The 27,775-nt window shown below is 44.3% G+C and overlaps 1 protein-coding gene across 1 annotated transcript; it reads right to left on the minus strand.

Moving 5' to 3' along the window:
* Positions 1 to 11,097: 11,097 nt before the first annotated feature.
* On the minus strand, positions 11,098 to 26,179 carry LOC139574162 (histamine H2 receptor-like). The gene is made up of 5 exons (XM_071398400.1): positions 26,097 to 26,179; positions 15,611 to 17,063; positions 12,274 to 12,442; positions 12,043 to 12,160; positions 11,098 to 11,856 (listed from the first exon to the last, which is right to left on the minus strand). The coding sequence occupies exons 2-4, from the start codon at positions 16,593 to 16,595 to the stop codon at positions 12,151 to 12,153; spliced, it is 1,164 nt and encodes a 387-aa protein (XP_071254501.1). The 5' UTR covers positions 16,596 to 17,063; positions 26,097 to 26,179; the 3' UTR covers positions 11,098 to 11,856; positions 12,043 to 12,150.
* Positions 26,180 to 27,775: the final 1,596 nt, after the last annotated feature.

The raw sequence follows: 27,775 nt of genomic DNA on the forward strand, positions 1-27,775 counted from the left end.
AGAGCATGAAACACAGGACTACGGGGTGGAAGGGCTTTGCCCTTGTGGGTACAGGGCATGCACAAAGTCCTTAGTCGGCTACTATTGGCTAAACTAGTTTTGGAAGACAAAGCCCAATCACAGAAAATGTTTGTTTTATTGTATATATTTTGAGCGTTTATTTTGAGATATTTGTTGAGTATTGTGTTCTTGGTTTGTAAAAACAAAGGGAAGGATTGGGGTTTGGCTGGGATCAAGTGTGTGTGTGTGTGTGTGTGTGTGTGTGTGTGTGTGTGTGTGTGTGTGTGTGTGTGTGTGTGTGTGTGTGTGTGTGTGTGTGTGTGTGTGTGTGTGTGTGTGTGTGTGTGTGTGGAACATTTGTTCTGATGGTTGAATGCACTCTGCCTCTTCATGCTGGTTAGACAGAGACAGCGAGAAAGAAAGAGAAAGGGGGAGGGAGAGGAGGAGGGGGGCAGGAAGGTAACCACACAATCTTGAATTAAAGGGATGGATGGAGAGGAAAAGGATGGACCAGATTGAGATGTAAGAGAATCGGCATTAACACATTAATGAGTATCACATGGCTTTGGTTAGTGTCTGTCTGTCTGTCTGTCTGTCTGTCTGTCTGTCTGTCTGTCTGTCTGTCTGTCTGTCTGTCTGTATTGCTACATGTCTACCTGACTGCCTCTCTGTCCGCATGACTGTCTGTCTCTCTGCATCCCTGCATGTCTGCCTGTCTATCTGTCAAACAATCTTCCTGTCTGTCTGTCTGTCTGTCTGTCTGTCTGTCTGTCTGTCTGTCTGTCTGTCTGTCTGTCTGTCTGTCTGTCTGTCTGTCTGTCTGTCATAGTTTTTAGACCCAGACACCCCAATGTTTCAAAAAGCATCACATTTCAAAACATGTTTGGCTGTCCTTGACAAATGACTAATGAAATTAATTAGTGAGCACGTTAGCGAGTGTGTAGATGTGTCAGACTTGATTTGTGTGTGTGTGTGTGTGTGTTTGTGTGTGAGCAGCTGAGGCGACCTGCAGGCCCCTTGGTCCTGTGTTAATGTGTTAATTCATTAGTGTTCATCTCAGTATCATTGTGTCAGAGCAGCGCTTACCAGCCCTCTCTGTTCTCTGCGCTTCATAAAAGCCGATTATCCTGCGTGTCGCCGTTCTGCCCATTCTTCTGCCTTTTGACCTACTCACCCCTCCTGTTGCCTACCCGCGGGGTGCTGGTGGAGGGGAGAAGGGAGGGGGGGGAAGGGACCAGCTGCCACCAGCCGTAGTGCTCCCCTCCCTGATAGAGGAGATACTCCAGTCCCCTGCTTCGCCTGGCCTGCACTGCCACCAGTCCCACCTGTCCTGCCCCAGGCTGCAGTCTGACACACACACACACACACACACACACACACACACACACACACACACACACACACACACACACACACACACACACACACACACACACACACACACACACACATACACACACACACACACACACACACACATATTTCCCTGCACACACGTGCTGGTCTGAGGTGTGACTGAGTGAGTGAAAGGTAGTGTGTTAGCGAGTGAGAGAGAGGTAGTATGTTAGCGAGAGAGCGGTAGTATGTAAGTGAGTGAGTGAGAGGTAGTATGTTAGTGAGCGTGAGGTAGTATGTTTGTGAGCGAGAGGTAGTATATAAGTGAGTGAGTGAGAGAGAGGTAGTATGTTAGCGAGAGAGATCGTATGTTAGTGAGTGAGAGAGAGGTAGCATGTTAGCGAGAGAGATCGTATGTTAGTGAGTGAGAGAGAGGTAGTATATAAGTGAGTGAGTGAGAGAGAGGTAGTATGTTAGCGAGAGAGATCGTATGTTAGTGAGTGAGAGAGAGGTAGCATGTTAGCGAGAGAGATAGTATGTTAGTGAGTGAGAGAGAGGTAGCATGTTAGCGAGCATGGAGCTCTGTTTCTCTATTGATTTCCCATTATTTATCAGAGGTAGTCCCTGGTGCGTCATTAGTGTGTATCAGAGAGAGAAGGAGAAACTAATACCAGTCACTCACACCAGCACAGGGCTATCAGCTTACCCTCCCTCAGGGCAGGGAGGAGGAGAGTGTGTGTGTGTGTATCTGTGTAGAATGGGTTAACAGATGGGTCTGGATACTGTCGGTAGTGGAGCGGTGGAGAGAATCAGTTTTCTGTTGAACCACACACTTTTCTCCTCTTTTTACTTCTCATTCCATTCTAGTTCTTTGCCATCTGCCTTTTTAACCATGTAAAGAGAGAGGGAGAGGGAGAGAGAGAGAGAGAGAGAGAGAGAGAGAGAGAGAGAGAGAGAGAGAGGGAGAGAGAGAAAGAGAGAGAGAGAGAGAGAGAGAGAGGGAGAGAGAGAGAAAGAGAGAGAGAGAGAGAGAGAGAAAGAGGGAGAGAGAGAGAGAGAGAGAGAGAGAGGGAGAAAGAGAGAGAGAAAGAGGGAGAGAGAGAGAGAGGAGAGAGAGAGAGAGAGAGAGAGAGAGAGAGAAAGAGGGAGAGAGAAAGAGAGAGGGAGAGAGAGAGAGAGAGAAGAGAGAGGGAGAGAGAGAGAGAAAGAGGGAGAGAGAGAGAGAGAGAGAGAAAGGGAGAGAAAGAGAGAAAGAGGGAGAAAGAGAGAGAGAAAGAGGGAGAGAGAGAAAGAGAGAAAGAGAGAGAGAAAGAGGGCGAGAGAGAGAGAGAAAGAGAGAGAGAGAGAGAGAAAGAGGGAGAGAGAGAGAGAGAGAGAGAGAGAGAGAGAGAGAGAGAGAGAGAGAGAGAGAGAGAGAGAGAGAGAGAGAGAGAGAGAGAGAGAGAGAGAGAGAGAGAGAGAGAGAGAGAGAGAGAGAGAGAGAGAGAGAGAGAGAGAGAGAGAATGAGGGAGAAAGAAAGGGAGAGGTAAGTAGGTTTCCTAGTCTCACCTGGACCAGTGGGATTTCCCTTCTCTCTCCCTGTGGATTCAAAAGGATGGCTGTATAAGTTAATTTGGAGTGAACATCATTTATCATATTCATTTTACACCCATGTGATTATAGTACCCCCTCTCTCTCCACACACACACACACACACACACACGGATGGGGTTGACCCAGGCCTGCCTCCCCTGCTGACCCCCAATCTGTTCCCCAACCTCTCACCACCAGAGACCGGGGCACACCAGGAGAGTGAGATACACACACACACACACACACACACACACACACACACACACACACACACACACACACACACACACACACACACACACACACACACACACACACACACACACACACACACACACACACACGCTTATGAGCATGTGTAATTCTGTGTGTGTGTGTGTGCATGGTTTTTGGCATACAACACGTGTGTGCGTTCTGATGGATATTTTCTCGGACAGGACCATGTGTGTGGACAGAGTGTGTGTGTGGACGGGGAGTCTGTGTGTGTGTGTGTGTCCGTACCCTCTGCCCCCTCCCACTGGTGTTAATTGATTCTCAGTGCACTCTGCTGATTGGTGTGAGGACCCCTAGGGGTGGGGAGAGTATCCAGCTGCCCCCTCCCCATCTCTGTGACCCCCCCCCCCCCCCCACACACACACACCACACACCCTCAACCATTGATACTGTACACACATTGAAACACAGTCTTCAATGGGGATCTTCCACTGCAGTGACAAGGATGTTGGCTGACACAGTTCAGCAGATTGTGCTACAAACTGAGAGAGAGAGAGAGAGAGAGAGAGAGAGAGAGAGAGAGAGAGAGAGAGAGAGAGAGAGAGAGAGAGAGAGAGAGAGAGAGAGAGAGAGAGAGAGAGAGAGAGAGAGAGAGAGAGAGAGAGAGAGAGAGAGAGAGAGAGAGAGAGATTGTATTGCACCATTCAGGTTACCAGAGATGTGTGTGCTCTCACCTGTGTTTGTGTGTGTGTGTGTTTGTGAAGATGCATGTGTGGTTATTAATTTCCAGCAGTGCCCTCTGGGTGAGATGTTATTATAAGTCTGATTACCACTAATCTCTTATTAATTGCCATCAGCTATTACACAATGGCCATATATCCGGCTGATTTGTGTAATGAATTTAGCAATGTGCATTTTTTTAATCGCTGCAGGTGGCTCATCAGTCTGTATGCTAATGCAAAAGTTTTGTGTTTGTGTGTCTGTGTGTCTGTGTGTGTGTCTGTTAGGCTTGGGCGGTATACTGTATATACCGTATACCAGGGTATTTGGAAATAGTTTTTCAATACCGTCAATACTGTTGAAACTATTATTTTTTTATATAAATGTGAATATTTGTAGCCACTTTTTAAGTAAACACCTGCAGTCCACTTGTGCAATGCTGTATTCCTCATTTCACCTGTCACATCATTTTGAATAATGAAGCTTACTAGTTGTCCCCAGTCATGTGGTGTTTGTTTACAAGCACACAACGACAGGAGACCGGAGCCTTGTGAGTCACTCACTGTTGTGCAGCGGTCGCCAGGTGATCTAGTTACAGTATGGAATTCAGAACTAAATGTTTGCCAGCTAGATATTTTATAACTATTTAGTTAACTGTCTAAAATGTGCTAAATGCTCTGCAGTTGTGCATTTGGTCTGCTAATTTAGTATCTAGTTAGCTACCTAGCTAGTGGTTAGCTTCTTTCAAAATCATGCTTCGCTTGGTATCAGCAGAGAATCCCCTCCTGGATCAAGAGCCTTGCTGTCTAATATTTGTTTTGTGCGTGCAGCAAACTGTTAGTAGCATTTTTGAGTAAATTGTATAACTTTATGAGCTGGGATGTCTGTCCTGCAAATAGTTTAGGTCAGAGACAGTATAACATGTTCACAATGCACTTGATAGCATTTAGTTAGCATTCCCTATGGGATTTTATATGTACTTTTTAGCATTGCTAACCTTTGGATTACAGAGGCTCAGTGGGGTTTGAAAATAGTGCCCCTTGTGTTCAGGGTCTGTATTACTGAAAATCCCGGGATGGCACAAGGTCAGTATGACAATCTGGGTACCACCCAAGCCTAGTCTCTGTGTGTGTGTGTGTGTTTGTGTTTGTTTGTATGTGTGAGTGTGTGTAGCCTACGTGTGTGAGAGGAAGGGGACATTAAAGAACAAGTATAAAGACACTAAACTTGTTTTCTTTGTTTTTTAAAGTCTTGACTTTAAACATGGTTGAAATGACCAGTGTTGCTGGATAATGCAGAATCCCAATCTCCGACACAGAGAAGCCCTCTGGACAGTGATAGCTCATCGTTCCAGTGATTTAATCACATGCTGGAATGTATGAGTAGAATAAAGACAAAGAGAGAAAAAGAGAGAGAGGGAGAGAGAACGAGAGAACGAGAGAGAGAGGAATGTGCAGAGAGATAGTTGTGTGAGAGAGAGAGAGAGAGAGAGAGAGAGAGAGAGAGAATGTGCAGAGAGATAGTTGTGAGAGAGAGAACGGGAGGGAAGAAGAGAGAACACGAGAAAGATGGATAAGTAGAGAGATAGAGTGTGAGAGAGAGAGAATGGGAGAGAGATAGTGAGAGAGGAAGATATAGGCTTGGCTTTGCTGTGATAAATAGCCCAGGCTCTCTCTATTGCATTAGCCCGGCTAACCGATAGATTGCAGTCCGAATGGGCAGAGACACATACAATAGGTTTCTCATATAAAGTTGCATATTAAATTCCTTCACAGGACTGCACCCTGTAAGCATGTTTCAGGGAAAAAGGGAAAGAGAGACAGATAATAGTGGAAAAAGAGGGGGAGAGGGAAAATGAGAGAGGAAAAAAGAAAGGAAGAGAGACTGAGATAGAGAAGCACAGGGTGGGAGGGTGAGGGGAGAAAATATTCTGTCTGTAACTTTCTTTCTTTCTACATCTTGTACATACCGGTATGTGTGTTTGTGTTCTCTATAAACACCTATGTGTGTTCCGAGCTGTTCTGTGTTATTGCTAACAACCTCTTAATTGCTTTCTAACTCATTAAGATGCTGATGTTTTAATAGTAATTAATCCATCATTTGTCCGTATGCAAATATGGACCATGGAGAGTTCTTCTCCAAACAGCATCTCTCCCATAATCCAGTGTTAATGCAGAACCCTAGTGGAAGGAGACAATGTGAAGCTGCTTCACTGTTAATTGCTTACTAACTACATTTAATTACAAGGCTATGACTGTGGGAGTTGGCTCATCAGAAAATAGCTTCTTGAAGTTGACTGGAGTTAAACTAAACAAACCATCCTTCTAAATCTTTCAAGGGAATCCATCCGAAATGTTCTGGAAGATATCTTGGTGTTTGTAAATGTTCAACAAATGATGGAGGCAAGTGTGAACTGTGCCACATAACTCCACTTTCTGATCTCTGCCTATGTCCCAATCTATCTTTTTGTCTGGTCTCCTTTCTTTCTCTCTCTCCCCCCGTCCTCCCATGCTCTCCACCCCTCCTCTCTCCAGATCTTATTAACTCATTAACTTTTTTCATTATTTTTAATAAAAGATGAGTTATGACTCCAGCCTCTCTGGGGCGCCGTATCCTTCCTCGTTCGCTGTCTTTCACTTCTCCTGCTCTCCTCCTCTCGTCCCACTCTTCTCCTGCTCTCCTCCCCTCTTCCCACTCTTCTCCTGGTCTCATCTGCTTCTTCCTCTAAGGCCTAGATTCAATCAGATCAAGCATTAACCGGCGATTGCAGACACCCGTATAGTGGATGTTTTTGGCGGTGTCAGAGGTGGAATTGCGTTGGAGTCGTCAAATCGGTGAGCAGTTGCTCTTGGGCCATTACCACAGCCACAAAGTCATAAACCCCGCCTATTTCCACAATTTCTCTTTTTTATAGGGGAACTGCACCCACTGATTTGGCCTTTTTTGTTGTTGTGTTTCTCCTCATGAAATGCTGACGGCCATGACAGAAGCCAAACTAGAGTTGGTACAGCCAAGAGGCACCCATCTGTTATAACGTTGCCCTCAGCTGTTCCCCCCCCCCACTCAATCACAACAAACAATCACAACAAACAAGTTCAATAACTACAGGCAGATGTATGGCGATGTGCTGGCGGAAGCTTTCAACGGGTCAGTATCCTACAGAGTAATATGAGAAGAATGCAATTGCTGAATTTATGTAGGTATTCTAAACTACGTGATTCGATAGTTTTCAAATGTAGTAACAGGTCCATGTAGGATAAACAACCCTTTACATAATACCATGGAAGCAGGGTTGTGCTAATAGAACTAATGTGCACCTTTCCCATTTCATTGACATTCCCAGCTAGCTAGTTAGGTAGTTAGCTAGCTAGTTAGGTAATGTCAGCTATGCTAGCAATGATAGTGATAATGATGATGAAAATATACAAAACCAGACACTTAATCAGCAGTCTATGGTCTAGCTACCAGTATACTCACCACCATTAGGGACCAACGGATTCCAACCACCTATTCCGTACGCATGGTAGGGTACTAGGGTCCTTCCGCAGGGCATGCAAACCAGAGTTGGCTGTGGTCAAGCCCTATAGGGCTTTTCAGTCTCAAGCGGCCGTGATCCTTTGGGGGCAGATGAAACAAAGGAGCCCCAATCATGAGGCGAAGCAAAGGGGCCTGAGGTGCGATTTGCACATGGAGGTTGGCAAAAGGAGGTATGAATTGTTGACATAATTGTAATCCCAACCTTAATTTACTCATTACTCCAAACTTCAGACGAGACTGACTTAATGACCAAAAATGATCCTATTTACACTTTGTAGTCAATTTTGGCATTAGAAAAAATGTTTCTGACTCATATCGATGCCACATAGGGTGTTTTTAAAGGGATTAGTTGGATTTTAGGGTCAGTCGCTCTTTAGAAATCAGGTTTTAAACCGATCCCTAACCTTAACCCTAACGTTAACCACACTGCTAACCTTATGCCGAACCCTAATCTTTAAAAAAATAAACATAGCATTTTTACGATTATAGTCAATTTTGACTTTGTGGCTGTGGTAACTAGTGACATCCCTCTGGAGATCATTGTCACAGAAGCCACACCCGCTCCACTCTCGTTAGAAGTTCAGAACAACAAAGTGTAGGCTATATAGAAATGATTAGGCAGTGAATGTTATTTACAGTATTATAAGGGTTACATGGAGAATATCGGACCTCTCTGAAATGAAAATGGATGACCCTCCCGTATACCCCAAATAATAATTAAAACATAAAGTGGATAGCAGAGAACATGTCTACTGTTTACCCTCACTTCTTGGACAGACCAGGGCCTAGGATATGCCATTTTAGAAACTGTTCTTCGTCCTGTAAGCATTTCATGACAATGCAGGAATCTTTATAGCACTCGTGGCTGCGGGCTAGAAGGTTGTGGGTTTGCAGACCACCGTGGACAAGAGTAGGGTTGGAAATATCTCCTTTATAGTAAAAGCATTGCATGAATCTATCATTGTATTTGCAGGTCCGAGAAAAAAAAGGCTTTTCATTAACATTCTATGTCATTTTACGTATTAGCGGAATCTTTTTTAATACCACACAAATGACTGAAATCACAGAGAGATAGGCCTATGTGTTCATCTATTCATGTTTCTCCGATGCCAAATCTGTGTGTCTTGTTTGCAACGAAACTGTCCCTGTTTGCAAATAACAAAATCTGAGACATCATTAGGAATCTGAGCGTGGTCATTTCAAAAGTTAGGCCTACCTTTCCACCTCAGACAGAGTAAGCCTACCAACGCAGAAAAACGTAAGCTTTAATTATCTACTGGCTACTCTTCTTCAGTGGTTTAACCCAACGAGAGAAGGTCACACGTGTTTCCCTAAAAGCTGTCTGGGTTTAGACATCTTCTACTGTACAGAAAGTGAATAGCTTAATCAATTGACAGTGAGAGAATTAGATTACTTCCCAAGCAAAGTCATGTTTTTGTCTCCTCGGCTATTGAACGTTGTAGCTCAGCCTCTGAATGCCAAAGAAATTAAACAGTGATATTCCCATATGCACTGGAGTCAAAACAGCTTGTTTTTAGCATAAAGCATCGCGGACCGAAGCGCTGTTATAAATCACTTTATATTTTCGGATCCGTTTTATTTTCTTTAAAAAATTAAGCCGACAAGGGGTAGGTAGGTCTGTACAGGTCTATGGCATACCCTCTCATACTCCAACAATTCCAGTCTTGGTTTTCACTTAATAACAGCCCTTCACGGAGGTAGGCTATTTAAAGAGTGCATGGTGGGTAGAGGAATTGACCGGCAAATCTATGGATATAGCAGCCTATAGCCTAATTTCGTCTGTCAAACAGGTTATGTTCTTCCTTATGTTCTTAAATAGGAAGAAATAGGCTCCAACACAAAGCCCTCCTGTTGTTCGTAAAGTCTAAAATAAAGACGGTTGAAATGCCTTCTCAGCACCATGAGGTGTCCATTTCCGATTGAAGTTTCAGCACCACAATGTAAATTACTCAAATCTGACTTTTTGGGAGGTCAATAACTCTGATAAATAATCCCACATCATGGGAAAGAATCACACATCGATATATAGCCTTATAAGCAACTCCTTCTAAAACACTGAGACATATTAACATTTCATCAATTACAAATGACATGACCCTCCCCTGGACTAGATAAAATACTAAACCCTCCTCTTTAACACTCCTGAGTGGCGCAGCGGACCCTGGTTTGAATCCAGGCTGCATCACATCCGGCCGTGATTGGGAGTCCCATAGGGAGGCACCCAGCGTCGTCCGGGTTTGGCCGGTGAGGCCGTCATTGTAAATAAGAATTTGTTCTTAACTGACTTGCCTAGTTAAATAAAGGTTCCATTAAAAAAAACATCTAAATTGACTGAAATTGAAAAATCATGACCCTCCCCGATTTTCCTCCGGGTACCCATTATGTACATTTCAATCCATCTCTTACTCAAATCCTAATGAGGTGTACATTACAACTCAAGTTCCGGTGTTGAAACTTGTAAACAAGGCTGCATGGGATTTCTGTTAATGCAACTCCGTGCAGACGTTGGCAATGTTCACTTTAGGGGTAATGTCGGGAGCCACTTGTGGATTTGACAGCTCTAAAGCAGTTCCACCTTTGACACACCAAAACAACTGCTATGCGGGTGTTGGCTAAAGCGGATCTGATTGAATAAAGCTCTAAGACCCAAACTGACCTCCATATTGTAGGTGAGAACAGGCACTCGTATCTGCCCATTCTCCTCACTTGCCTCTATATCAGTAAGCATTCTTTAGATAGGATTAATGTGCTTTGTTGACTCGATGGATGGATTGTGGAAATGGAGAACACTGATTGTAGCCTGCTGTGGTTAGAAAGGAGATGACACATATCAGATTCCAAGACAGTTTCTGCCTCATCAGAACGCTTGTAAACACATCTCACTCACAAGTCTCCTCCTTGGGACGGTCATTAAGGTTGATCGAGTGCTCGGTTTCTTTCCTTGAGTTTTGTAGGCCTAACATTGATTTTAGTTTCAGTTATCGTATATTTCTACAGACTGGGCGAGAGGGGGGGGGGTAATTTAGGTAGAATTTTCAATATAACTTAGTTTATTCTAATCAAGAATGGTCTATTTAATTTTTTGGTAAATGATATTTGCTATGTAAAATTATCCTTACTGTATAGCTGTCTCTGTAGACCTAGCTATGAGGTTAGCACTAGCCTACTAGCATACCCGCTAATTCTTAAACAGTGTATTTCTTAAAGGTATTTCAGTGCCAGCTCAATGTTGTTTCTGTAAGCGACGGGAGGTTAATGTGTGCAGACCGGTGTGGCGGTAGGCTACGGATGGTTTCTTGGAACTGATGGCTTTTATGGTTGTCTGTAGATGGAGTACAACTCCATCGAGTTGTCGCGTTGGGGACAACTGTAGCATTTGAGCTTTTCCTAACCTTATTCCAATTCTCCTAACCTGGTATTTTAAATTTCCTAACCTGCTGCGTTAGTTCTCATAACCTGCTGCGTAAAGTCACTTCCATCTAACCACAACCGTATAAGCCATCAGTTGTGAGAAACCATTAGTACCACCACACACACACGCAGGTGGGCCTAAGCGACTGGCTGTTGATGTGTGCAGACCAGCAATATGCTACATTTCTTTACAAACTAAAAACCTCTGTTAATTTGTCCTAAATAACAAGTTATGTCCTTTTTTTTCAAGAACTTTACTTTTATTTTTCATCATTTTTGTACAAAGTTCTGATTAGGCTACCATGACAGAGCTCCTGAAGCAAATACATGCTATACTATTATTAGAATCCTTGACTACTGGTAAATACCATTTATTGCACCGCTCCACCACCGGCATTCAGTACCATCCCTGGATGTAGGGGGCATACCTTCACAACCTTACAAGAACAGAGTGGTTAGAAATGACAAATATTGGATTCCAAGACCTTCTGAGGCATGTTTTAGTCCAGTTACATGTACACATACAATACATCTATAACAACATCACAGAGGACCCATATACAGTAGCTGCACAATCAAGCAATTCCTCATAAAGATCAAACACTGTCAAAGATAGTTTTTATTTTTCTCTCAGAAGACTGATTATTTTGATATAAATTAAATAATTGCTAAGCGTCTAGTCTCCTTGTCAGATTGTGGTATCATATTCCATTGCTTGGGGGCAAAGTATCTGCTACATTGGAAGGTTACACTCAGGTTCATATGAATAACACCAGTGGTTAGAGTCCACTACCAGTCTGGGAAGAGAGTTTTAGTCTTTCTGTCTCTCTGTCCATCCCGTGATATTTCTTTCCAGGTATCAGTGTTCGAGAACAAAGTGACTCGTGTCTTTCCCCAGTCACTGCTCATTGGTTGAAGGGATAAATGTTTTTTTGGTTGAAAGTCCTCTGTATCCTTGTTCTGGATTGCCTGTGATATTTTGGATGAGTTCCTTCACATCCGTAGACTGCTCTCCTTTCTGGAGATGGCCAAATAGTCCCTGTGTCCTGGAGGAGAACATAAAGTAGTGGTTCGTTTTTTATGAACATTTTATTGGAAAGGAAAAAGGCGCCACGTTTTCTCACCGTAATAAAACATCTTATGTTATTTGTGTAACTATTACAAGATTGAAGTTTTGGCTTTCATCAATGGCCTTCTTAGGAACTCATGAAAAACTTCAGGGTGTGTCTTACTTGTCAGCGATGTGATTGACCCCTGGGCTAGGTGTGTGGGTCAGGCTGGCTGGGCTCAGCGTTCATGACTGGTGGGACACTGAATCCTCCTCACAGTTAGACGCAGGGTCAGCAGGATCTGACACACAGGACACATAATGGTATAAGGTATCAACTGTGTTATAATACAGATTATTATACAGATCATTTGGTACTTTTTTTTTTTTTAGCTCAGTAGTGATCTCTCATTACCTGTCGTTGCCGTTGGCGACAGCGGCCCCGTTGCTGTGCTGAGGAGACAGCGTGGCCGTTCCTCTGCTGACTTCCTGTAGCGTCATACCTGTCTCACTTGGCTCCGCCCTGCAGGAAGAGGTGTGTCCACACAGCAGATCCACCTCCCCTCCACATACTTTCCTCCCACCTGAGAGGGATACAAGACCAGAAGACAAGAATTGTATATTCTGTCCACACAGTCTCACCATTGACCGAGTCTGTAATAAATGAAATTGATTTTTATTTGGATTTCATCTAATGGACATACACAAAATAGTCCAAATTGGTGAAAATAATTACTTGTTTCAAAAAATTTGAAAAAAATTTAAACGGAAAAGTGGTGCGCCCATATGTATTCACCCCCTTTGCTATGAAGCCCCTAAATAAGATCTGGTGCAACCAATTACCTTCAGAAGTCACATAATTAGTTAAATAAAGTCCACCTGTGTGCAATCTAAGTGTCACATGATCTCAGTATATATACATCTGTTCTGAAAGGCCCCAGAGTCTGCAACACCCCTAAGCAAGGGTCACCAACAAGCAAGGGGCACCATGAAGACCAAGGATCTCTCCAAACAGGTCAGGGACAAAGTTGTGGAGAAGTATAGATCAGGATTGGGTTATACATTTTTTTCTTAAATTTTGAACATCCCACGGAACACCATTAAATCCATTATTAAAAAATTGAAAGAACATTGCACCACAGCAAACCTGCCAAGAGATGGCTGCCCAGCAAAACTCATGGAGCAGGCAAGGAGGGCATTAATCAGAGAGGCAAGAAAGAGACCAAAGATAACCCTGAAGGAGCTGCAAAACTCCACAGCGGAGATTGGAGTATCTGTCCATAGGACCACTTTAAGCCATACACTCCACAGAGCTGGGCTTTACGGAAGAGTGGCCAGAAAAAAGCCATTGCTTAAAGAAAAGAATAAGCAAACACGTTTGGTGTTCACCAAAAGGCATGTGGGAGACTCCCCAAACATATGGAAGAAGGTACTCTGGTCAGATAAGACTAAAATGGAGCTTTATGGTCATCAAGGAAAACGCTGTCTGGTGCAAACCCAACACGTCTCATCACCCCGAGAACACCATCCCCACAGTGAAGATTGGTGGTGGCAGCATCATTCTGTGGGGATGTTTTTCATCGGCAGGGACTGTGAAATTGGTCAGAGTTGAAGGAATGATGGATGGCGCTAAATACAGGGAAATTCTTTGGGGAAACCTGTTTCAGTCTTCCAGAGATTTGAGACTGGGACGGAGGTTCACCTTCCAGCAGGACAATGACCCTAAGCATATTGCTAAAGCAACACTCGAGTGGTTTAAGGGGAAACACTTACATGTCTTGGAATGGCCTAGTCAAAGCCGAGACCTCAATCCAATTGAAAATCTGTGGTATGACTTAAAGATTGCTGTATACCAGCGGAACCCATCCAACTTGAAGGAGCTGGAGCAGTTTTGGCTTGAGGAATGGGCAAAAATCCCAGTGGCTAGATGTGCCAAGCTTATAGAGACATACCCCAAGAAACTTGCAGCTGGAATTGCTGCTTAAGGTGGCTCTACAAAGTATTGACTTTGGGGGGGTGAATAGTTATGCACGCTCAAGTTTTCTGTTCTTGTTTGTGTCACAATAAAAAATATTTTGCATCTTCAAAGTGGTAGGCATGTTGTGTAAATTAAATGATACAAACCCCCCAAAAATCTATTTTAATTTCAGGTTGTAAGGCAACAAAATAGGAAAAATGCCAAGGGAGGTGAATACTTTTGCAAGCCACTGTAGCACTCTCGTCGGTAGTCATGAACTTCTTTGAAAGGCTGGTCATGGCTCACATCAACACCATCATCCCGGAAACCCTAGACCCACTCCAATTCATGTACCGCCCCAACAGATCTACAGATGACGCAATCTGAAATACACTCCACACCGTCCTATCCCAACTGGACAAAAGGAACACCTATGTGAGAATGCTGTTCATTGACTACAGCTCATCGTTCAACACCATAGTGACCACGAAGCTCATCACTAAGCTGGGACTAAACACCCCCCCTCTGCAACTAGATCCTGGACTTCCTAACAGACCGCCCCCAGGTGGTAAGGGTAGATAACAACACGTCTGCCATGCTGATCCTCAACACTGGGGCCCCTCAGGGGTGTGTAATTAGTCTCCTCCTGTACTCCCTGTTCACCCATGACTGCGTGGCCAAACAAGACTCCAAAACCATCATTAAGTTTGCTGACGACACCGGAGTGGTAGGCCTGATCACCGACAACGATGAGAAAGCCTATAGGGAGGAGGTTAGATACCTGGCAGTGTGGTGCCAGGACAACAACCTCTCCGTCAATGTGAGCAAGACAAAGCAGCTGATCGTGGACTTCAGGAAAAGGAGGGCTGAAAAAGCCCCCATTAACACCGACGGGGCTGAAGTGGAGCGGGTAGAGAGTTTCAAGCTTCTTGGTGTCCACATCACCAATGAACTATCATGGTCCAAACACACCAAGACAGTCATGAAGAGGGCACGACAAAACCTTTTCCCCCTCAGGAGATTGAAAAGATTTGGTATGGGCCGCCAGATCCTCAAAAAGTTCTACAGCTGCACCATCGAGAGCATCCTGACTGGTTGTTTCACCACCTGGTTTGGCAACTACTCGGCATCTGACCATAAGGTGCTAAAGAGGGTAGTGCATACTGCCCAGTACATCACTGGGGCCAAGCTTCCTGCCATCCAGGACCTATATAATAGGCGATGTCAGAGGAAAGCCCATAAAATTGTCAGAGACTCCAGTCACCTAAGTCATAGACTGTTCTCTCTGCTACCACACTGCAAACGGAACTGGAGCGCCAAGTCTGGGACCAAAAGGCTCCTTAACAGCTTCTAACCCCAAGACATAAGACTACTGAACAATTAATCAAATGGCCACCGGACTATTTACATTGACCTGAACCCCCCCCCCCCCCCCCCCCATTTGTTTTGTACACCATTTGTTTTGTACACTGTACCCCCGCACACTGACTCGGTACCGGTACCCCCTGTATATAGCCTCGTTATTGTTATTTTATTGTGTTACTTTTTATTATTATTTTTTACTTTAGTTTATTTAGTAAATATTTTCTTAACTCTTCTTGAACTGCACTGTTGGTTAAGGGCTTGTAAGTAAGCATTTCACGGTAAGGTCTGCACTTGTATTCGGCTCATGTGACAAATAAAGTTTGATGTGATTTGATTTGATTAGACACCAGAAACAAAAGGATTTTGGAGTTAAGAGTTATTGTGTGTGTTCCTTCCCAGTGTATGTTGTCTTTTCCCTTGTTCATTTTACCTGTCATGAATGAGTTGGGGGATGGTGGCCGGCCCCTCCCCCTGCCGTATCCGTAGTAACCACAGCGCAGCAGGCGGGCGTAGGCGGACCTAAAGTCTCTGTTTAGGGCAGCGTAGAGCAAAGGGTTCAGAGCTGAGTTGATGTACCCCAGCCACTGCACCACGGGGTAGGCTGCTGGGTAGTTCTGCTTCTTCAGACCCATAATGGTAAACAGGGTGAAGTAGGGCAGCCAGCACACCACGAACACCCCGATCACTGCTGCTAGAGTCACTGTGGCTTTGTGTTCCCGTAGAGCAACCGCTGTTACTGAGGTCAGCTGACGAGGGGCTGACGAGGAGCTGTTGTTGTTGTTAAGTCTGGGGCGTGCGCGGATGATGCGCCTTGCCTGCGCCCGGGCGATGCGAAGAATACGGTGGTAGGTCCAGCACATGATCAGCAGGGGGAGGTAGAAGGTTAAGGAGGAGTCCACAACAGCGTACGATGGGTTCAGCTCAAAGTTACACTCTGTCATGTTGTCCCCCTGGCCGCGATTCTGGACGTTGCCGTCCACAGTGTTCCATCCCAGGTGGATTGGCAGGAATGACACCGCTAGCGACACCGCCCACACCAACGCCATAGCAAAGGCAACTCGCCTCGGCAACACCAGTGAGGAGTATCTAAGGGGCGCGGTCACGGCCAGGTAGCGGTCCAGGCTGATGGCCAATAGCGTGAGGATGGAGGCGGTGCATAACATAACATCCAATGAGATGTAGATGTTGCAGATGGTCGGCCCCAGAGGCCAATCGCTGAGCTGGAGGAGGGCGGAGAAAGGCAGGACAAGCATGCCAAGCAGCAGGTCAGTGATGGCGAGGGAGACAATGAAACAGTTGGTGAGGCAGCGGAGACGTCGTGTGGCGCAGACGGCCAGACAAACCAGGACGTTACCACACACTGTCAGCAGGATGAGCAGGGACAGGAAAACACCGAGTATCACCATAGACAGCATCCTCGCTGGAGTCCCAGTCCCAACCCTAACCCCTGTTCTACACCCAGCCCCGACACTTACCTCTGCCCTACACCACTGTGGAGTCCCAGTCACAACCCTAACCCCTGCCCTACAACAACTCAGTCCAGACTAGTGGATAAATCCCTTAGAGAAGATTCATCTTGGTGTGGCTGTATCCATACTGATGTAGGTGGATGGACATTCATCTGTGTGTTTGAGCTATTTTCCTTGGTATGTTTGTGTATATTTGATATATATATATATGTATATATCCGATTGTATTGGTTTCTGGATGGAGAGGTCAGTGTATCACAGGTCCTCTGAGAGAAGGGGCGATGAGGAGTCCGATGGTTGGTCCAGTATGTGGTGATGGGCTGTAGAACACCGCCCTCTGTTGGTGACTGGTCCACACTGCTCCATGTTATCCATATCACTCAGCTGGCTTTTGCATTCAGGTCACAACTTCATCTAAAAACACAGAGCAACAGAAAGTCAGACAGCCCCAAAAACAAAGTAACATGGCCTCTATATGGCAAGGAGATACTTTACCGAGCTACTTACAAGTGCAGGTACTTCCACTATCAGAAAACAGGGAGCAAATTAAAGCAAATGGCAGCAGACGAATATTGCTCACTTACTAAGCTATCAAGATTAGTGAGATGGAAAATGAGGGCAGCAGTTACACATGTCTAGTGGTGGAATATTCAATAAGAGAGACTGATAAGATAACCTGTGTGTGTGTGTGTGTGTGTGTGTGTGTGTGTGTGTGTGTGTGTGTGTGTGTGTGTGTGTGTGTGTGTGTGTGTGTGTGTGTGTGTGTGTGTGTGTGTGTGTGTGTGTGTGTGTGTGTGTGTGTGTGTGTGTGCGTGCGTGTGCGTGTCTGTGAATGTGCGTCAGTAAGTCGCAAGGGGTGTTTGCTCTCCCTCCCTCTTATGCTTTAATGGACATTTGGGACACGCTCCAGGTTTGGAATGTAGAAGTCTAATCACTCAAACAGTATATAATTTACCACCACATGGCGAGAGTGTTAGAGAGGGGGTGGGGGAGGAATAGAAATGGGTGGTGGAGAAAGATGGAGAGGGTAGAGAGGAGGGTGGAGCGAGAGAGAAAGGGGAGAGAGTAGAAAATAGGAAGAAAGACAAAAGTATATGCAGAGATTCTGTTTGCCTTGACTCTGACCACATATGGAAAGGCACCAAATTGAAGACTCATCTCTTCAGACAGACTTATTTCTCAGATCCCCCAAACACACACACACACACACACACACACACACACACACACACACACACACACACACACACACACACACACACACACACACACACACACACACACACACACACACTTTCTCGCTCTGATTCACCCACTTTATGTTTTACTGGAGGACTTTTGGCAAAGCTTCGTTCCCATAGTGTATGTCCATATCTGGGCAGCCCCCAATGTCTATTGCTGGCGTGACATACCCCCACTACAGTCTGCCTTCCCACAGACAAGTCACAAAGGGGTGTGTCTGTATGTCTGTTTGACTCACAGTCTGTGAGAACGCATACAGTGCCTTCGGAAAGTATTCAGAGTCCTTGAATTTTTCCACATTTTGTCACGTTACAGCCTTATTCTGAAATGGATTAAATAAATATAAATCCTCAACAATCTACACACAATACCCCATAATGACAAAGCGAAAACATTTTTTTTTTTTTTTTTAAATGTTGCTAATTTATTAAAATTTTATAACAGAAATACCTTATTTACATAATAATTCAGACCCTTTGCTATGAGACTCGAAATTGAGCTCAGGTGCATCCTATTTCCATTGATCATCCTTAAGATGTTTCCACAACTTGATTGGAGTCCACCTGTGGTAAATTGAATTGATTGGACTTGATTTGGAATGGCACACACCTGTCTATATAAGGTCCTACAGTTGGCAGTGCATGTCAGAGCAAAAACCAAGCCATGAGGTACAATGAATTGTCATTAGAGCTCCAAGACAGGATTGTGTTGAGGCACAGATCTGGGGAAGGGTACCAAAAACAATTCTGCCGCATTGAAGGTCCCCAAGAACACAGTGGCCTCCGTCATTCTTAAATGGAAGAAGTTTGGAACCACCAAGACTCTTCCTAGAGCTGGCCGCCCGGCCAAACTGAGCAATCGGGGGAGAAAGACCTTGGTCAGGGAGGTGACCAAGAAACCGATGGTCACGCTCACAGAGCTCTAGAGTTCCTCTGTGGAGATGGGAGAACCTTCCAGAAGGACAACCATCTCTGAAGCACTTCACCAATCAGGCCTTTATTGTAGAGTGGCCGGACAGAAGCCACTCCTCAGTAAAAGGCACATGACAGCTCGCTTCGAGTTTGCCAAAAGGCACCTAAAGACTATCAGACCATGAGAACAAGATTCTCTGGTCTGATGAAACCAAGATTGGAGGAAACCTGGCACCATCCCTACAAGGAATCATGGTGGTGGCAGCATCATGCTGTGGGGATGTTTTTCAGCGGCAGGGACTCTGAGACAAGTCAGGATCGAGGCAAAGATGAACGGAGCATAGTACTGAGAGATACTTAATGAAAACCTGCTCCAGAGAGCTCAGGACCTCAGACTGGGGCGAAGTTTCACCTTCCAACAGGACAACGACCCTAAGCACACAGCCAAGACAATGCAGGAGTGGCTTTGGGACAAGTCTCTGAATGTCCTTGAGTTGCCCAGCCTAAGTCTGGACTTGAACACGATCGAACATCTCTGGAGAGGTCTGAAAATATCTGTGTAGCAAATCTCCCCATCCAACCTGACAGAGCTTGAGAGGATCTGCAGAGAAGAATGGGAGAAACTCCCCAAATACAGCTGTGCCAAGCTTGTAGCGCCATACCAAAGAAGACTTGAGGCTGTAATCGCTACCAAAGGTGCTTCAACAAAGTACTGAGTAAAGGGTCTGAATACTTATGTAAAAGTGACATTTCAGTTTTTTATTTGTAATAAATTAATAATAAATAATAAAATAACATTTTATTAATAATAAAAAGCAGTTTTTGCTTTGTCATTATAGGGTATTGTGTGTAGATTGATGAAAAAAAACAACATTTAAAGCATTTTAGAATAAGGATGTAACCTAAGAAAATGTGGAAAAAGTCAAGTGGTCTGAATACTTTCCGTAGCCACTGTATATCTGAGATATTGTACCTTCTGCAGCCCTCATCCTCCTCGTACAGTACAACCCTCGTTCTGTCAGTCACATTCTGTTAAAGGTCCCCAAGGAACACACATCCCTGTCGCTCCTCTTTTCCCTTCGCTGCAGCTAGCGACTGGAACAAGCTGCAAAAAACACTCCGACTGGACAGTTTTGTCTTCATCTCTTTATTCAAAGACTCAATAATGGACATTCTTACTGGCAGCTGTGGCTGCTTCACGTAATGTATTGTTGTCTCAACCTTCTTGCCTTTGTGCTGTTGTCTGTGCCCAATAATGTTTGGACCATGTTTTTTGCTGCTACCATGTTGTGCTGCAGCCATGTTGTGTTTCTACCATGTTGTTGTCATGTGGTGTTGCTACCATGCTGTGTTGTCATGTGTTTCTACTTTACTATGTTGTTGTCTTAGGTCTCTCTTAATGTAATGTTGTGGTGTCTCTCTTGTCGTGATGTGTGTTTTGTTCTATATTTTTATTTTTAATCCCAGCCCCCGTCCCCGCAGGAGGCCTTTTGCCATTTGGTAGGCCGTCATTGTAAATAAGAATTTGTTCTTAACTGACTTGCCTAGTTAAATAAAGCGTAATTATAATAAATGAATACAAATACATGTTCAGTACATCCGTGTGTTTAAAGAACTATGGTGTTCACGTTTCTCTATGTGTATTTCTGAATTGATTTGACTTCGGTATCTTATCGGTGTGTGTTGGAATTTGAGAGAGAAAGTGTATGATATGATTGTCTAAGATATGAACACAACACCTCAATACAATGTAGAACCAGGAACAGATATAGCCCTTGGTTCACTCCAGACCTGGCTGCCCTTGACCAGCACAAAACATCCTGTGGCGCACTGCATTAGCATCGAATAGCCGCCGCAATATGCAACTTTTCAGGGAAGTTAGGAACCAATATACACAGGCAGTTAGGAAAGCAAAGGCTAGCTTTTTCAAACAGAAATTTGCATCCTGTAGCACAAACTCCAAAAAGTTCTGGGACACTGTAAAGTCCATGGAGAATAAGAGCACCTCCTCCCAGCTACCCACTGCACTGAGGCTAGGAAACACTGTCACCACCGATAAATCCACTATAATTGAGAATTTCAATGAGCATTTTTCTACTGCTGGCCATGCTTTCCACCTGGCTACCCCTACCCTGGTCAACAGCCCTGCACCCCCCACAGCAACTTGCCCAAGCCTCCCCCATTTCTCCTTCACCCAAATCCAGACAGATGTTCTGAAAGAGCTGCAAAATCTGGACCCCTACAATCAGCCAAGCTAGACAATCTGGACCCTCTCTTTCTAAAATTATCCACCGCAATTGTTGCAACCCCTATTACTAACCTGTTCAACCTCTCTTTCGTATCTTTTGAGATCCCCAAAGATTGGAAAGCTGCCGCGGTCATCCCCCTCTTCAAAGGGGGAGACACTCTAGACCCAAACTGTTACAGACCTATATCTATCCTACCCTGGTTTTCTAAGGTCTTCGAAAGCCAAGTTAACAAACAGATCACCGAACATTTTGAATCCCACCGTACCTTCTCCGCTATGCAATCTGGTTTCCGAGCTGGTCATGGGTGCACCTCAGCCACGCTCAAGGTCCTAAATGATATCATAACCGCCATCGATAAGAGACAATACTGTGCAGCTGTATTCATCGACCTGGCCAAGGCGTTCGACTTGTCAATCACCACATTCTTATCGGCAGACTCAACAGCCTTGGTTTCTCAAATGACTTCCTCGCCTGGTTCACCAATGACTTCTCAGACAGAGTTCAGTGTGTCAAATTGGAGGGCCTGTTGTCCGGACCTCCGGCATTGTCTATTGGGGTGCCACAGGGTTCAATTCTCGGGCCGACTCTCTTCTCTGTATACATCAATGATGTCGCTCTTGCTGCTGGTGATTCTCTGATCCACCTCTATGCAGAGGACACCATTCTGTATACCTCTGGCCCTTCTTTGGACACTGTGCTAACTAACCTCCAGACAAGCTTGAATGCCATACAACTCTCCTTCCGTGGCCTCCAACTGCTCTTAATTGCAAGTAAAACTAAATGCATGCTCTTCAACCGATCAGTGCACGCACCTGCCCGCCTGTCCAACATCACTACTCTGGACGGTTCTGACTTAGAATATGTGGACAACTACAAATACCTAGGTGTCTGGTTAGACTGTAAACTCTCCTTCAGACTCACATTAAGCATCTCCAATCCAAAATTAAATCTAGAATCGGCTTCCTATTTCGCAACAAAGCATCCTTCACTCATGCTGCCAAACATTCCCTCGTAAATTTGACCATCCTACCGATCCTTGACTTCAGCGATGTCATTTACAAAATAGTCTCCAGCACTCAACAAATTGGATGCAGTCTATCACAGTGCCATCCGTTTTGTCACCAAAGCCCCATATACTACCGACCACTGCGACCTGTATGCTCTCGTTGGCTGGCCTTTGCTTCATATTCGTCGCCAAACCCACTGGCTCCAGGTCATCTATAGGTCCTTGCTTGGTAAAGCCCCGCCTTATCTCAGCTCACTGGTCAACATAGCAGCACCCACCCATAGAACGCGCTACAGCAGGTATATTTCACTGGTCACCCCCAAAGACAATTCCACCTTTGACCGCCTTTCCTTTCAGTTCTCTGCTGTCAATGACTGGAACAAATTGCAAAAATCACTGAAGCTGGAGACTCATATCTCCCTCTCTAAATTTAAGCACCAGCTGTCAGAGCAGCTCACAGATCACTGCACCTGTACATAGCCCATCTGTAAATAGCCCATCCAACTACCTCATCCCCATACTGTTATTTATTATTTTGCTCCTTTTCACCCCAGTATCTACATGCACATTCATCTTCTGCACATCTATCACTCCAGTGTTTAATTGCTAAATTGTAATTATTTCACCACTATGGCCTATTTATTGCCTTACCTCCCTTATCTTACTTAATTTGCACACACTGTATATATACTTTTCTATTGTGTTATTGACTGTATGTTGAATGAGAACTTGTTCTCAACTGGCTTACTTGGTTAAGTAAAGGTGAAATAAATTTAAAAAAGAAAACGTGATACGGCCAGTCGGACACACAATAGTTGTGCTCATGTAAGCTGACCCACAAGGGCTGACGTCATTGACACATATTGTTAGTCAGACCTATAGTAGTAAGACACAAAATGGCTACTCACTGTGATACACAGAGGATCAGTCACACCTGTGGTAGTGTACATCCTGTCTGTGGCGGATTGCAACTTTGAGGAGAATTTCAGACTTGTATATACAGTTGAAGTCGGAGGTTTACATACACCTTAGCCAAATACATTTATACTCAGTTTTTCACAATTCCTGACATTCAATCCTAGTAAATATTCCCTGTCTTAGGTCAGTTAGGATCACCACTTTATTTTAAGAATGCGAAATGTCAGAATAATAGTAGAGAGAATGATTTATTTCATCACATTCCCAGTGGGTCAGAAGTTTACATACACTCAATTAGTATTTGGTAGCATTGCCTTTAAATTGTTTGACTTGGGTCAAACGTTTCAGGTAGCCTTCCACAAGCTTCCCACAATAAGTTGTGTGAATTTTGGCCCATTTCTCCTGACAGAGCTGGTGTAACCTAGTCAGGTTTTGTAGGCCTCCTTGCTCGCACACGCTTTTTCAGTTCTGCCCACAAATGTTCTATAGGATTGAGGTCAGGGCTTTGTGATAGCCACTCCAATACCTTGACTTTGTTGTCCTTAAGCCATTTTGCCACAACTTTGGAAGTATGCTCGGGGTCATTGTCCATTTGGAAGACCCATTTGCGACCAAGCTTTAACTTCCTGACTGATATCTTGAGATGTTGCTTCAATATATCCACATACTTTTCCTGCCTCATGATGCCATCTATTTTGTGAAGTGCACCAGTCCCTCCTGCAGCAAAGCACCCCCACAATAACGATGCTGCCAGCCCCGTGCTTCACGGTTGGGATGGTGTTCCTCGGCTTGCAAGCCTCCCCCCTTTTCCTCCAAACATAACGATGGTCATTATGGCCAAACAGTTCTATTTTTGTTTCATCAGACCAGAGGACATTTCTCCAAAAAAGTACAATCTTTGTCCCCATGTGCAGTTGCAAACCGTAGTCTGGCTTTTTTTATGGCGGTTTTAGAGCAGTGTCTTCTTCCTTGCTGAGCGGCCTTTCAGGTTATGTTGATATAGGACTCGTTTAACTGTGGATATAGATACTTTTGTACCTGTTTCCTCCAGCATCTTCACAAGGTCTTTTGCTGTTGTTCTGGGATTGATTTGCACTTTTCGCACCAAAGTACATTCATCTCGAGGAGACAGAACGCGTCTCCTTCCTGAGCGGTATGACGGCTGCGTGGTCCCATGGTGTTTATACTTGCGTACTATTGTTTGTACAGATGAACGTGGTACCTTCAGGCGTTTGGAAATTACTCCCAAGGATAAACCAGAGTTGTGGAGGTCTACATTTTTTTTCTGAGGTCTTGGCTGATTTCTTTTGATTTTCCCATGATGTCAAGCAAAGAGGCACTGAGTTTGAAGGTAGGCTTTGAAATACATCCACAGGTACACCTCCAATTGACTCAAATGATGTCAATTAGCCTATCAGAAGCTTCAAAGGCCATGACATAATTTTCTGGAATTTCCAAGCTGTTTAAAGGCACAGTCAACTTAGTGTATGTACATTTCTGAGCCACTGGAATTGTGATACAGTGAATTAGAAGTGAAATAATCTGTCTGTAAACAATTGTTAGAAAAATGACTTGTGTCATGCACAAAGTAGATGTCCTAACCGACTTGCCAAAACTATAGTTTGTTTACAAGAATTTGTGGAGTGGTTGAAAAATGAGTTTTAATGACTCCAACTTAAGTGTATGTAAACTTTCGACTTCAACTGTATCTTCGAAGACCAATTGTTGTTGCGTCATACAGAGATGAGTTGACCTGTTATTGTTAGATAGACTTGGTCTTTGCCCCAAATTACACCCTCTTCCCTACACGCACTACTTTTGACCAGGGCCCTTTAGGAACCCTATGGGCCCTAGTCAAAAGTGGTGTACTATATATGGAATAGGGTGCCATTTGGGACTTAGACAGTATTTTGAGACATTATAAATAGTGTTTAGTATTTTGGGGGGGTCTGTGTATACATTGTGTAACGACACAGTGACAGGACAAGGATTTATGCTCAGTGGAAGTGACCTCACGTGACCTTTTAGATGATCTACATTCCAATTCTCTTGACCTGAGTTTACTTGTGTTATATCAGGACCATTGAAAGGTGAAAGGTCTGCATGGGCTTGAACCAGTTGTTTTAAGGGAAGCAAAGGAACGATTTATCTACCTAACCGTCCGGCTAAAGGAAGCCGTTCTTGCATAGCAAGTTGGAATCCAGCCAAAGAGTTTCAGCTGTGTTTTTTTCTCTAGAGCTGGTCCTGGAATGACTAATGAGACTTTTTCATTTTATTTATCTAGGCAAGTCAGTTAAGAACAAATTCTTATTTACAATGACAGCCTAGGAACAGCGGGTTAACTGCCTTGTTCAGGGGCAGAACAACAGATTTTTACCTTGTCAGCTCAGGGATTTGATCTAGCAACCTTTCGGTTACTGGCCCAATGTTCTAACCACTAGGCGACCTGCCACCCCAAAGTGCCAAGACAGTATGATTGGTGAGATGCTTTGAATACCAATTTAAAAAAAAAAAAATTGTTAGTGTGATCAAACACCTGTGTCTTAACAAGAGATTTGCCTGAGAACTGAGCTGTCAGGTAAACTGTTTGGAGTGTTTATCCAACTGGATAAAAAAAAATATTTATAACCAGACGTAGTTGTTTCTGTTTCTGTTTCAGCCAAATCTGTTTCAGCCCATTTCTACTGAAATAGAAACACAAACAGATCCGTCGGGTTTCACTCTATAGACAGATCATCCACTCACACTCCCTCATTCTCAGGTCCAGAGAATTGGTGACCTCTGTGTTTGTCATTGTGTTCCCAGTTACATGCAGGTTACGTGTACACTGTATAACAACAGTGCATGTGACTGGCTGAGTGAGTTGAAAAGTCCTTTTTGGTAGCTTATTAATAAGCTTCAGAACAGATCACCTATAAATGGGTTTTTGAACTTGGTCAAAAACAGGTCTTGATAGTAAAGGCATTTATGTATTCAGCTCCTGAGGAAGTTATGTGGTAGAATTTGACCGTTTAATAGGTTAGCATTTTTGTTACCGGCATTAAGTATAGATCTGACGTCACCTGGTACAAATGTACTCACTTGTCACTGACATTGGAATAAGAGAACGTGTAAAACTCACCGCAGTCTCAGTGGTACTCCAACTCCTGTACTGTGTCATCTCTCTCTTCTTTCCTCCTCTCTGCTCTAACGTTACTCGACTCCGTCAGACTGTATGGGAACCAAAGACTCGTTCATGATGCGGGTGCGCGCATGTGTGTATGACTCATTTTCTCTTGCCCCCCCCCTCCTTGTTCTCTTTCTCTCTACCGTGGTTAATATACTTTGACAATAACTTTAATAGTCTTCCACTTGCATATAAATACAATTTATAATTTAGTTTCATACCTGTTCACAATGCATGGTAAACAAGCTGTCCTCCAATTAGGGAAGCCTTTCAAAACAAGATGCCAGTTAGCATACAGATCTGAATTAGCCACGGTACTTTTGTACAACTCGCCCCCGTGCTTAGCAAGTTAATTCGATGCTAGCTCTCATGCTATCCTTCAACGTCTCTTTTCTGTCTTCCTCATATACAGCATTATACTACTTTTCACAAGAGCTCACCATAGAGTGTCCTTATTTGAGATTTGCCCCGGGACTTTTGAGAGGACTGGAATGTTCTTTAATGGGTCATTTTAAGGAGTCTCAGACAGCTGTTGTGTATTTTTACTGGTATTAGATGGTATTTTGTTAGTCGAGAACACGCAGCTTTCAGAGTTAGCAGAGTTGTTCTCTCTGGAATCCCTTTTTGCTGATCTTTTGTCAAATATTTTCATGTGGGTCTCTTTTTCTCTGTCTTGCATTCCCTATCAATCTTTTATTGACCTTTTCCCCTCCTCTCGTTTGCTCTGTCTGTCTGTGGCTGTTGCTCTCTCTCCCCCACAACTTATTTTCTATCCAAGTGTCTATGCCTCACTTCTCCTGCTTACATATGGGTTCACCTACAAATACACATCTCTGTCCCTTAATCACCTTACCTGACGACCTCTCTCCAGCCCCACCAGACCCCACACACCTGTAAGCTCCACCCTATTTTCTCCTTGTGAGTCGCAAGGTGTCTGCCTCCCTCCTGTTATCAATCAGGTCAAGGTGATAACGTATCACAGTGCACACACACACACACACACACACACACACACACACACACACACACACACACACACACACACACACACACACACACACACACACACACACACACACACACACACACACACACACACCCACCCACCCACCCACCCACCCACCCACACACACACACACCCACACACACACACACACACACACACACACACACACACACACACACACACACACACACACACACACACACACACACACACACACACACACACACACACACAGTCTTGTACAGCTAACCTTGTGTGGACACACAATTCAGTCCCATTCAAAATCCTATTTTCCCTAAACCCTAACCTTTTACCTAACCCTAACCCATACTCTAACCCTAACCCATACTCTTACCCTAACCCTAACCCATACTCTAACCCTAACCCTAACCCAAACCTTACCTCAAAACCTAACCTTAACCCTAACCCTAGCTCCTGATCCTAACCCTAAAACTAACCCTAGCTCCTAGCCCTAACCCTTAACGCAATTCTAACCCTAACACTAATTCTAACATTAACCCTAAACCCCCTAGAAACGTTGTGGGGACTAACAAAATGACCCTAGTTGGTACATTTTTTGTTGGTTTTCTATTCTTGTGGAATAGTTAAACATGTCTGCACGCACGCA

The sequence above is a fragment of the Salvelinus alpinus genome, chromosome 4 (assembly GCF_045679555.1).
Source record: "Salvelinus alpinus chromosome 4, SLU_Salpinus.1, whole genome shotgun sequence".
Lineage (NCBI taxonomy): Eukaryota > Metazoa > Chordata > Actinopteri > Salmoniformes > Salmonidae > Salvelinus > Salvelinus alpinus.